General features: G+C 50.7%; 2 protein-coding genes across 5 annotated transcripts in view; both read right to left on the reverse strand.

The window, feature by feature from the left end:
* The window catches only part of DECR2 (2,4-dienoyl-CoA reductase 2), a 13,656-nt gene extending 12,663 nt beyond the window's left edge, over positions 1 to 993 (reverse strand). For all 3 annotated transcript variants that reach the window (XM_015591197.2, XM_015591196.2, XM_006914025.3), the window contains exons 1-2: positions 700 to 993; positions 126 to 194 (exon numbers count right to left, since the gene is read on the reverse strand). In XM_015591197.2, the coding sequence (XP_015446683.1) occupies positions 126 to 194; positions 700 to 779 (149 nt within the window). In that variant the 5' untranslated portion in view covers positions 780 to 993. The remainder of the gene's footprint in view (positions 1 to 125; positions 195 to 699) is intronic.
* A 623-nt stretch (positions 994 to 1,616) lies between these two features.
* Positions 1,617 to 5,802, reverse strand: NME4 (NME/NM23 nucleoside diphosphate kinase 4). Of its 2 annotated transcripts, none has more exons than XM_006914026.3 (5): positions 5,649 to 5,802; positions 3,840 to 3,973; positions 3,468 to 3,569; positions 3,246 to 3,358; positions 1,617 to 2,535 (listed from the first exon to the last, which is right to left on the reverse strand). In XM_006914026.3, exons 1-5 carry the CDS (start codon positions 5,737 to 5,739, stop codon positions 2,412 to 2,414), a joined length of 564 nt encoding a protein of 187 aa, XP_006914088.1. In that variant the 5' UTR covers positions 5,740 to 5,802; the 3' UTR covers positions 1,617 to 2,411. The 2 variants fall into 2 exon arrangements, with proteins under 2 accessions (XP_006914088.1, XP_015446481.1); XM_015590995.2 differs by lacking the exon at positions 5,649 to 5,802 and adding an exon at positions 4,589 to 5,253.
* Positions 5,803 to 11,187: the final 5,385 nt, after the last annotated feature.

Consider the following 11,187-nt stretch of genomic DNA (forward strand, 5'->3'; position numbering starts at 1 on the left):
AGCGGTTCCCACACCCACCAGCACCTTGCCCAGGAATCCCAGGATCCAGCGGGGTCCATGCAATGAGGAGTTAGGGTCAGTAGGGGAGGTGGGGGGATGGGTACAGAGCATACAGCAGTGCTCACCGCATAAAGATCTCAGCAATCCGGAACCCGATCCCAGAGCCACCGCCTGTGATGAAAGCAACTTTGCCCCTGAGAAAAGAAAACAAAGGGCTCTTAAATATCACTGTTAACTGTGGGAGTGAGGGGAAGCCAACAGCTCTAGGAGGACTTTGACCCTCTGCACTGAGCACTTCTACCAAATTTGGATTAACAGGGAATGTGAACGATTTCTGAGAGAAAATTAAATGCTCCTTTTTAAATCAGCATTCCTAGGCTTTTGGGGTCTTTGGGAAAACCTATTTCAACCTATAATTTTTTATTTATATAGTTATCAGTTGAGTAACTTTTTCAAAACTTACAAGCCTTCCTCAGCCTGCCCTTCACTCCCACCCTCCCAGGATTAGCACTGGGAATACCGACCATTTCTGGCCAAGCCAAACAGATCGTGCTCTCTCCAATGCAAAGATCAAAACACCCTTGGGCGCCTCGAATCCCCGGTCCCACTCTCCGGGTGCCTCCAGTCCCCAGCCCTGCTGCCCCGGGAGCCCAGAGTCCATGGTCCCGCTCCCGAGGCAGCTCCCAACTCCGCCCTCACCGGAGCAGGTCGGGGCAAAAGAGGTGGTGGTATTCAGGGAGACAGTCGTCCTCTATAACATCGGGTGGCGGCTGGGCCATGGCGGTGGGTGCGGAGCGGGGGCGGCGAGGACAGCAAGGACCAGCGCTGAACTAGATCACCAGCCTCCGCCTCTGGAGTGGCACTCTCGCAACAGGAACCACTCTCGTGACGTTACCCGTAGACATCCGCTCCGCCCAGGGATCCAGAGGCCTAGTCCCTCGCTGCCGCCCAGATCACAGAGGCCTGACCCCTCTCAGGACGCCCTTCGCTTTTCCTAGGAGCCCCGCCCACCCCGCTAGCCCCGCCCACAGACCTCCCAGCTTCTTCCAGGACGTTCCGCTCACTGCGGTCGCACAGCCTGCTGGGACTGTGGCTGGTCAGTTTGGGAACTACGGGGGGTGCAGGTGAAGCCCTGCAGGCCTGTTTCTGCGGCTGAGACTGTGTGAGGGGCCTCTAAACCTTCCATAATATTAAGTCCTTTTCACAAGATTGGTCATTAGTGCCGTGGTCGGAGCCAGCCGGACACAACGGACGTTCAGTTTCAGGGTTGAGGTCAGGCTCGCAGGCTGGCCCGGGAGTGCATTTAAAACAGCTGGTTGCAAGGTGCTCAGCATTTAAATGCCCTTGTGCCTCCCGGACACCTCCCTTCCATAAATATCACAAAAGATGAGGGAAGGAGACTCAGCCCAGAAAAGCTATGGAAAACCAGAAAGGCTTTTGCCTCCTCCTGTAGCCAGCCCTGGTGCCAGTTCTTAAAATGACCCCTTTCGAGGCCGATAAAGGTCAGGGTACTTCATCCGTGCCCTCACATGCAAGCACAGGAAATGATAAATGCTGTGAATCTAGGCCCAGGGCATCCATCACCAAGAAGTCAAAAAAATAAAATGAAGACCAAGTCAGCCTCAGCAGATATAATGATGTGCAGTGTCCAGTACTTGTGACAAGTGAGTATGGTCACTTGGTGACCAGGGGTGAGGGGCGTGATGTAGTGTCAAGGTGAAAACAAGAAGACACCAGGCAGTTCAGTCAGCCTCAGCCACATGGCCACCTGAAACCGTGAAGAGGTGAGGGGGCTCTAATCACCAGGCTTTCTGCCCTGGGGGTGATCTCAGCTACCATATTCTTGCCACCCTCCAGCCTTTCCCAAGGCAGGCAGTTCCTCCTTCAGATCAAGAAGGGTTTGGGACAGCACCAGCTCCTGGGCCAGCTTAGATTTCCTCAAATTTCAGATGGAGGTCTCTGGACCTCTAAGTCATACATTCAGCAGTTATTGATTCTCTACTGATGTGTAAGATGGTAAGTTTCATCTCTACTCTCAAACTACTTACAGCTTTGCATGAAAGCCTCACTGCTACCTAGCTGTAATGAGTACTCCACTCCTATACACAGCACAGTGAATTTTAATGTCCCCCCCTGTCTTGGGGGAGGGAGGTCAAACTACCCACTTTTAGAGACACTGGAAAGGTTGTCTGGCACTTTGGTACAGAAAGGATTTGGTACAATCTCTTGATGGCTTCGGATACTAAAAGGCACACAAAGTTGTCTCAACTGCTGCGGGCTGGAGTGGGCTGAAGGTGGACAGGAAGGTGGTCTGGGACAGATCCTCAGAGCATGGGGGTGGGCTCAAGTTCTTGTGTATAGAGGTAGTAAGTCTTGGGTGGATGCTGGGATGGCTGAGAGCAGCTTGAGGTTCAGGCTGGGTTGAAGCTGCTGCAGTGGCCTTCGTTTGCCCAGTCCACCAGCTCATTGCTCTGAAACCACAGCTGGATCTCCCTCTGGGCCTCCGCCACGGAGTCACTGGCATGGATGACATTCCTGTGCCGGGTGATAGGAGGCAGAGATAAGACACAGGCTTCAACATGCACTCTGGGAGTCCTGGGAACAGTCTGCTGATCCCCTACGGCAGGGGTCCGAGCCCCCAGGCCGCAGAGCAGACCAGTACTGATCCGAAGCCTGTTAGGAACCGGACCACACAGCAGGTGAGTGGCGGGCAGGGGAGCAAGCGAAGCTTCATCTGTATTTGCAGCCCCTCTCCAACGCTAGCATCACTGCCTCAGATCATCAGGCATTAGATTCTCATAAAAGCACCCGGTCCCTGGTGCCAAAAATGTTAGGGACTGCTGCTCTACTATCTAGGGAGCAAGCTGGGTGATTGTATAGAGGGGAAAAGAAGAGGGGAGCTGGGAAACTAGGTTCCAGCCTGGCCGCAGCCTCTTATCCACAACCTCATGGACCAGCCCAGACTGTTACTAGAAGCCTACTTTTCCCACCAGTCCTCCCATACCGATCCCTTGGGGTGTCTGGCAAGATAGAATCAGATAACAGATAATGATGTCAGAGGACATAACATGCAGGGAATGCTTTATCATCTCCAGTGTGTGTGAAAAGACCTTGAAAAAATTGAACTAGCAAACAATAGGTGTGATGTCCCACCATTAAGTCTCTTCTGCCTTTACCTTTGCCCCAGCAAGACGATGAGCTGGCCTATCAGCTCCCAGTGGGTTAGTGTGTCAGGGCCCCTGTACCTGCTGATGTGGATGCTGAAGTCTCCTCGGATGGTGCCGGGGACAGCGACAGCCGAATCAGTGTGTCCTATCATGGCCCTCGAGGTGCAGACCACATTGGGGCCTTCCCAGACCTGCAGCAGAGAGATAAAGGTTGGGAGAAGTGGGGATCACCAAGGGCTCAGCAGCTCTGAGCTCAGTCCAGGGCCCTCCACCCCTTCTACCACCCCTGCCAGAACATACCATGGCCACCACAGGGCCGGAGCTCATGTAGCTGATGAGGGCTGGGTAGAAGGGCTTCCTCCGAAGGTCATGGTAGTGCTCAGCAAGGACATTCTCTGGTGCCTGGGTGGCATTGGGAGGGGTGAGAGGGGCCCCTGGAGAGGCAACCCCACTGGGCACTGGGGCAGTGACTTTACAGATAACACCTACATGGGCTGGCACACCAGCTACAGCAGTGCAGGGCAGATACCACCTCGCCTTCCTTCCCCCTCCTGCCAACACTAGGACACTCCCGAGGCAGGGCTGAGACATGAAGGGCTGAGGACCTGAGGTCTGTGAGAAGCCCTCCCCCTAATGCCCTTAGGGATACCCACAGTACTAGAGCCCTGGTACCTGTAGCATCTTCATCCCCACCAGCTTGAAGCCCCTCCTCTCAAAACGCCGAATCACATCCCCAACAAGCCTCCGCTGCACCCCATCTGGCTTCACAGCAACCAGGGTCCGTTCCTGGGTCCAGGCGGGCCCTCCTTTAGGAGAAGTGGAAAGGTCAGTGTGGCTGTCTCACTCTTTTACATCTCCGGACCTGAGTTCCCTGCCAGAGACCAGGTATCATCTGGGCTTCAGTGTCTGCCTCCAACCAGAGCAGCTCTGGAGGGAAGAAGTGTGGTGTCCACAGCCAAGAACTGTGCAGCATGGTGCTGCCTGTCAGGGACACCCAGGGCTGTGGGTTCCTGGGGGCTTCCAGCCTGTCAGAGGGGCCATTGCTCCTCCTAGGCAGTGGCAGACGTGCCCATGATAGAGCTGGTGTCCCCTGAGAAGCCATGTTAGAGAGCCAGGAAGCCCAGGGAGGCCTAGAGATGCTGTGCTGGAATGAAAACACAACTCTTGATCTCACTTTTGACTCCTAACCTTGGGGGTGATGACATAGACACTGTCTGAACCCCCACCTGCCATATTACCAGGGACCCAGAGCCCATCTTCTGAGTCTGAGGTGAAGGAAGAGTAGGGAGGTAGGGAGAAGTGAAGTGCACTCTCCCCACCAGGTGGGCCTCAACACCAAGACAAAAGGGAGCTGGGGACTGAGAAGGTAGAGGGATCCCTGTCTGCAGGAAGGGAGACCTGGAGGGCTCCTCCTCTCATACCCTTTTATTGGCCTGGCAGAAACTCTCTGTGGCTGTGGGATTTCAAGGTTGGCTGCTTCCAAACCCAAGGAGAGCATTGAGTCCTGCCCTAACACAGCCAAGGAGATGGGAGGCTTGCATCACCCTCCTATAGCTCCAGGCCACTTCCAGAGTTAGAACCTCCACATTGGGTCCAGGGTCGAATAATGCTTTTGAGAGGAGCCCAGGGTCTGGACGTCCTGCAAAATCCTGCAAAATCCTGCAAAGACAACTAGGACAGAAAAGAGAGTAGGGTTGGGGCGGGCCAGCATCCCTGGAGATATCTGTAGCTGCTGTTCCTCATCCCCAGGAGGAAAATGAACCTGTGCTGGGCTGGAGAGCAGGCAGTGGGTGCCCAGCACATCTCTTCAGGACTGAATGAGACCCACCTAAGGAAGCCCCCTTGGCTTGTTTATTACCCCAAAACCCAGTGCCTAGGGACCCGCTATCTAGCCTGGCCTGCTACCAGCTTGCTTGTGTCTTGGAAGATGGCAGTTCGCTTTTCCCAGCGTTTGGAACACCATGACATTTGGCTCTCAGCTAGGGCATAGGACCCCTTACAGATACGGACCCTGGACCCCAAACAGGTACAGCTATGCGGACACAGGGTCAGGTAAATGTCTCAAGGACAGTAGTTCCGTGGGGAGTGTTCATCTGCTGAGAATGACCGCCCCCCTCAGGAGCCCCAGGTCGGCTAGGACCCCCAATGTGGCCACTAGGCCTCTGGCTTCCTCCTGCTCCGGGCCCCCCTGCCCCGAAGCAACCTTGGGTGGTGGGCGGCGGGTGTGGGGATTGGGTGGCAATAAGCGGTGGGGAAGGGATGCAGGGCTCTGGCTGGGTCCTGGCGGGAACGCGCCCCTCCAGCCTGCACCTTTCGGAATAGTTGTGCCCCCAGAGCCCCCCACACTTTCCCCTGGCGTAGTGCCCAAGCCCCCTGACAAGTCAGGCTGCTGCGGCGCGCCCCCGCCCCGTCGTGTCCGCACGTGCGCCAACAAAGGCTGGGAGGCACCTCCCGTCCGCCCGTCCCCCTCTCCCGACTCACCTGAGCTGGGGCGTACGAGCAGGCTGGGGACCAGGGCCCGCGGGCCACACAGCAGCCCTTCAAGCACCGCGCGTCTTAAGAGGCCGCTCATTACACCCGGCCCGCGGGCTCTGACTGAGAGCTGGAGGAGTGCGCGGGAAGGCAGAGAGCAGAGGGAGGGGCGGAGGGAAGAAAGAAAGGGAGGAGGGGCGGAGGGCGGAGGTAAGAAAGAGAGGAGGGGCGGAAGGATAGAGGGAGGGGTGGAGGGAGGAAGGATAAGGTGGGCGGAGGGAGCTCACAGGCGGCAGGTTTCAGGCCCCCTCCCCATCTACCTCCACCCGACTGAACCCACCGCCACCCTACCTTCCGCAGCCCCATCCCGACTGTTCTCCCCATGCAGGGCCCGTGGACATGTATGATGTCAATTTATGTTAAAATCAGAAGAAAAAACATATTAATTATGAACCTAGCATGGATTATATTGATATTTGTACCAAAGCAGTGGTTAAATATTATTGATATCCAGAAAACTACGTATTTAATGTGTACAACTTGGTGAGTTTGAAGATAAGTATATAACCGAAACCATCTTGACAATATATGCCATAAATATATCCATCACCTCCCAAAGTTTCCTGTATTCTTTACCCTCATGGTGGTGGTGATGATGATGATGATGATGATGATGTGTTTGTGTGTCCTTCTTGCTTGTCATTCAGTTCAACTGGCAACACTCTTTTGGTTTTCTTTTATTTAAAAATGCCTTTGTCTTTGTTCTTAAAGGATTTTTTTGCTGGATATAGCATTGTGGATTGACAGTTCTTTCTTTATGCCAGTATCTTTTTAAAGATGACATTTCACTGTCTTCTGACCTCTACTATTTCTGCTAAGAAGTCGTAAGTCATGCCAATTGTTCCACTGAATGTCATTTTTCTCTGGCTGCTTTCAGTATTTTATCTTTGGTTTTCAGTAGTTGACTATGATATATGCCTGGGTGTGGTTTTCTTTGTATTGATTTTTCTTAGGGTTCACTGAGTTGCTTGAATTTGTAAGTTAATGTCTTTCACCAAATTTGAGAATATTTGACTATTATTTCTTCACATTTTTTCTCCCTCCTCTCTTTCCTGATCTCTTGGAACTCTAATTTTAGACATGTTAGACTTTTTTCTTTTTTCTTTTTTTTTTTTTTAACCTCTGCTTAGGTAACTGCAGGGAGGAGCCAGGAAGGGTAGTCTGTTGCTTCTAACAGTATGTACTACTTCTTACTTTTTTGGTTCGAAAATGCCTTTCCTTTATGAAATGATAATAATAGATGGTAGTTGGACTTAAGAAAAATTCTCTTTCACCAAAAAGCTCTTTTGGTAAAATAGAGCTTCAGAAATCCTATGTTCTTCACAAAACTTTTGGAGAATCTATTCCTATGAAACTCAGATGTCTAGGCACCCTGGTCTAGTTTATGCTGACAAATTGGGGCATTAGGACAAAGAGGAAAAGTAACTGTCTGCACCCACCCCTCCCTGCTGGACCACATAAGGTTTGACCCAGCTCCTTCCTTCAGAAAATGAGCCATGGGGTGGGGTGGGGTGGGGTGACAGAACACGGCACATCTATAGAGTTGGAGGCCATGAGCAGACAGAGGGAGGAGTTCCTTCTGACCTAGGGTCCTCACAGGGCCTTGCACACCGGAAGCACTTGGAGGAGTCAGGGTGGGTTATGGAGAACAGGTAGGGTGAGAGAGCAGCCAAGGTGCCTGAGGGCTCAATCATTTCCATAATGTGTACATGGCTGAGTACCTACCTCTAGCTGAAAGGTAAGTGATAGGAGATGAGGCTGGGTCAAGGGCCGTGGCACTACTTGCTTCTGGTAACCAGGAAGGAAAAAATGAAGGAAGGTAGGCTGATTTGAGCAAGTGATGAGGCAGGTGGGAGGGGAAGGGCAGTAAGAGGGAAGAATGGCAGCACTTTTTCCTTTTCTGCCACTGGGTAGATGGAGCGGCCTTGAAGGAGTCCCTAAAATCCAAGTGCTGCACCTCTTCCAACAATTGTTTGGATAAAATTGAATTATAGTGGCTTTTTTTCTTTTTTTCTTTTCTTTTTTGCTTTTGTAAGCCTTCAAAATTTTTAAAGCAAACATAATAATGCTCATTGTGGCCATACACAGACTGTCTATGGGAAAAATTTGTGTCTCCCCATTTCTCTAACAGCCCTCCCCTCTGGTTGGATGGGGAGCACTTCACTTGGTCCATACTAACAGAGCTAGTTAGCAGACTTGAGGGTGTTCCAGTCTGGAAATGGGATGTATCCATGTTATCCAGCAGTTGGATTTTTCCACTTGATTGATATTCCTTCAGAAGACCCACAGACCTTCCTAAAAGTTCTGTAAAAATTCATAGTATATCTATAATTATAATTTATTCACCCATCCCCCTCACAGAGTTCCCAAGTTTCTGTGACTATAAACACTTATGCAGCCAAAACTGTTGTATCTGTCTTTAGATCTTTGTGTTTTCTATTACATATTAATGTTGCCACAGTAACCTTCAAAAGGTTGGGGAGTTCACATTTTCACTAGCAGAGCGTGAGGTGCCAGTTCCCTGCAACTCTAGAAGGCTACCTGTGCTGCTTTTGACAAAGTGTCTTGTTTTAATTTGTATTAAAACATGTTAAACACCAGTGTGATTGAGCAGCATTTCATATGCTTATATGTTGCACGTCATTGGCATCTTTTCTCATCTTCTCCTGTAAACTGCCTGTATATATCCTGTGTCAATTTTTCTTTTGGGTTGTCTTTTTTTCAATGTGTAAGTTTTCTTTCTATCTTAAGTATATTAATTCTTTATCATATACTGAGCATATATTTTCTCCCATTTGTCTTTTGACTTAATTGATGACTTCTATCCTTTTTACTTCCATATTTTTTATACTTACATAACATTTTTAAAAATGTAGCCAAATAAGTAACTTTGGTTACTCCTTCATGGTTTCCCAGTTTCCTGCTTAAGACATTATTTTTCACCCCTGTATTTTAAGGGATGTATTCTAAGTTTTCTTTTAACATTTTAATTTTATTCTTGACAGTTGACCATCTGATCTAGTTGCAATTCATTTTTCTATATGCTGTGAGGTAGGATACAGAACTGTGCATATGCAAGAGCCTCTAGCCAGGGCCCATCCACTCATTGCTGGACCTATTTCCCATCTCAAAATGAAGCCCCTCAAAGTGGGTACTAGGGTTCTTTCCATTGCTAACATTGTTACTTAGCAGAGGTCTCTAGACTCCAGTCCAGGGCTCCCTGTCCATTTACAAGTTCACTAGCACCCCAGATGGAGCAGTGGGGTGGGGGTGTCTGCTGCCTCCCCTCCTACCTGGTAAAGAACTTGAGAACAGGAATCTCACACTGAAGTGACACTTAGGGGATGCCCTTGGAATGAGGAGCCCTGGTAGGGGTATCTCTGAGCCCAGCTTAGGGCAGGGGATGGGGCTTGGGTGGAACAGTCCCCAGTGCTGACCAAAGCTGCTGTCCCCAGCATAACTCTGGGTCAGCGTAATGCACTAAAATCGCAGCTCAGCAAAATCCAGAACTGACCTCTGTCCCTTTAAATTGAGAACCGCAAGAGCCCCCCTGCTGCCAGGGGTGTGGATGGCCCGGTCTGGATTCCAAAGGAACAAAGGATTTCTTGTGCTTCACACCTTGGGCTTCCTTCCTCCTTCGGTCTCCACCCTCCACTCCTCTTCTTTAGCCTTCAATGACCTTGGGCTTGCTGGGTCAGCTTCCCCTCTCTCCCCTCCAATAAACCTTCATCCCCAACCGCAGTATAAAGTTCAAATGGTACAAACAAGTATAGCTCTCCACCTCCTCCCCCAGCTACATGGTTCCCTCCCCCAGGGTCAATCGGTGTCCCTGCTGCTGGATTCTTCCAGTCATTCTATGTCTTTGAAACATGCAAATAAAATGTGTATTTTTTGTTTTTACCACTACAAAAGTGGCAGCTTTTTGAACACATTATTCTGCTCTTTCCTTTTCTGAGCTAAAGCTGAATCTGGTAGGCTGTTTCCAACCAGTACACGAAGCTTTCCAGTTTCCTTCTGCACTTACCCTATCATAATAGGTTTTTTTTGGGGTGGGGGGAGGTCACATCTTCTCAGAGCAATATCATAATAGTTTTTGAATCAGTATAGGCCCATCTCCCCATGACCAAGATCTGAGTGCATGCTGAGTTCACACTTCTGTGAACATCTCCGAAGAGGAATTCCCCAAGGCTCAATAAACATAAGAATATCTGTTGGCTCACAGTCTGGCCCTTCAGGTTTGATCAAACTCTTTGATCCTCACAGATTTGTTAGGTGAAAGAGAAAAAGGTGTCTGGGTGCTTTTTAATTTGCCTTACAAATTCTAAGGAGGGAGATTGAAGCCTGTTCCTATTCATTTGCATTTTTTTCCCAGGAATATTCCCAGATCGTTTTGTATTAGAGGTTATTTTCTAACTGAATTGTAGGAACTCTTTATATTAATCTTATCAAGATTAGTCCTTCGTAATATGAGGTACATGGATGTCCTCCAGAGTTTATGGCTTGTTTTTTGACTTCGCTTAGGTAGTTTTGCTCTGCAGAAAGCTTTGATTTCCATCTAGTTGAATTTCTCAGCCTTGCCTCTAAAGTTTAGGGCCATGTTTAGAAATGCCTTCACCTTTCCAAGACTCTAAACAGCTTACCCAAATCTTCTTCTAGTCCCTGATCGTTTCCTATTTACGCTTAAATCCTTAATGTTTGGGATCTATCCCAGTGTAAAGGGTGAGAATTTAGTCACCAGCTCACTGATGTGAAATTCCCACGTGTACAAAGAGCCTTTTTAACTTTCCATAAAACTGTGTTTTTTTCCACACACTCGTAGATGCTTTGTGGAGTGACAGCCGGAGAGTCCACTTCTGTTAAGTGCATAGCCTGGGCTGGGCTGCCTCTGGCGAGGCAGAAATGAGTGCGTGAGTTGCACGACGGTGGGGGCCGCTCCGCCAGCGCCCCTCCGCCGCCTGCCCTGCTGCGCCTGGCCCACCATTCAGTGAACCCACAGACGCTCGCGTCCGCGCCTCTAGGAAGCATTTGGGACGCTCTGCGCGTCCCCCACCGCCTGAAACCTCTTGCGCATTCTAATTCACGCCCGAAATTCCAGTCTCCTTCTCATCCATCACGCCTTGAATCCCTCTACTTGCATGCGTTGTTCCCCTCAGTCGGCAACCTCTCTTTAACCCATTTTCCTCGCACACCCTCTCCATCCCCACGTCGTCCCCGGCCCCGCGTCTGTCCGCCAGCACGAGTCGCTCGGACCCCACATCGCCCCCTGCCCCGCATCTCCCTTGATACGGTACAGCGTCGGACCCCACATGGAGCTCCCCGCTCCGCCCCCAGTCCCGAGTCGGCTCCCCTACCCACGTCGACCCCAGCCCGCCTCCTCCTTCGGATTTCCTTCCCCCCGCGCCCCGAGCTCTGCGGTCCCCGCGCCCCTAGATCGGATCCCGGCGCGCCGCTCTCCAGTCGGCTCCTGGCGGGGCGGGGCCTCGCAGGC

Source organism: Pteropus alecto, unplaced genomic scaffold, assembly GCF_000325575.1.
Source record: "Pteropus alecto unplaced genomic scaffold, ASM32557v1 scaffold44, whole genome shotgun sequence".
In the NCBI taxonomy this organism is placed as follows: Eukaryota; Metazoa; Chordata; class Mammalia; order Chiroptera; family Pteropodidae; genus Pteropus; species Pteropus alecto.

Coding starts and splice junctions, on each gene's coding strand:
- NME4 (XM_006914026.3), bottom strand. CDS start 5,739: ATGAGCGGCCTCTTAAGACGCGCGGTGCTTGAAGGGCTGCTGTGTGGC. Junction 3,570..3,839: donor TGGGGATGAAGATGCTACAG/GTACCAGGGCTC, acceptor AATGCCACCCAG/GCACCAGAGAATGTCCTTGC. Junction 2,536..3,245: donor TTCAGCATCCACATCAGCAG/GTACAGGGGCCC, acceptor CACCCGGCACAG/GAATGTCATCCATGCCAGTG.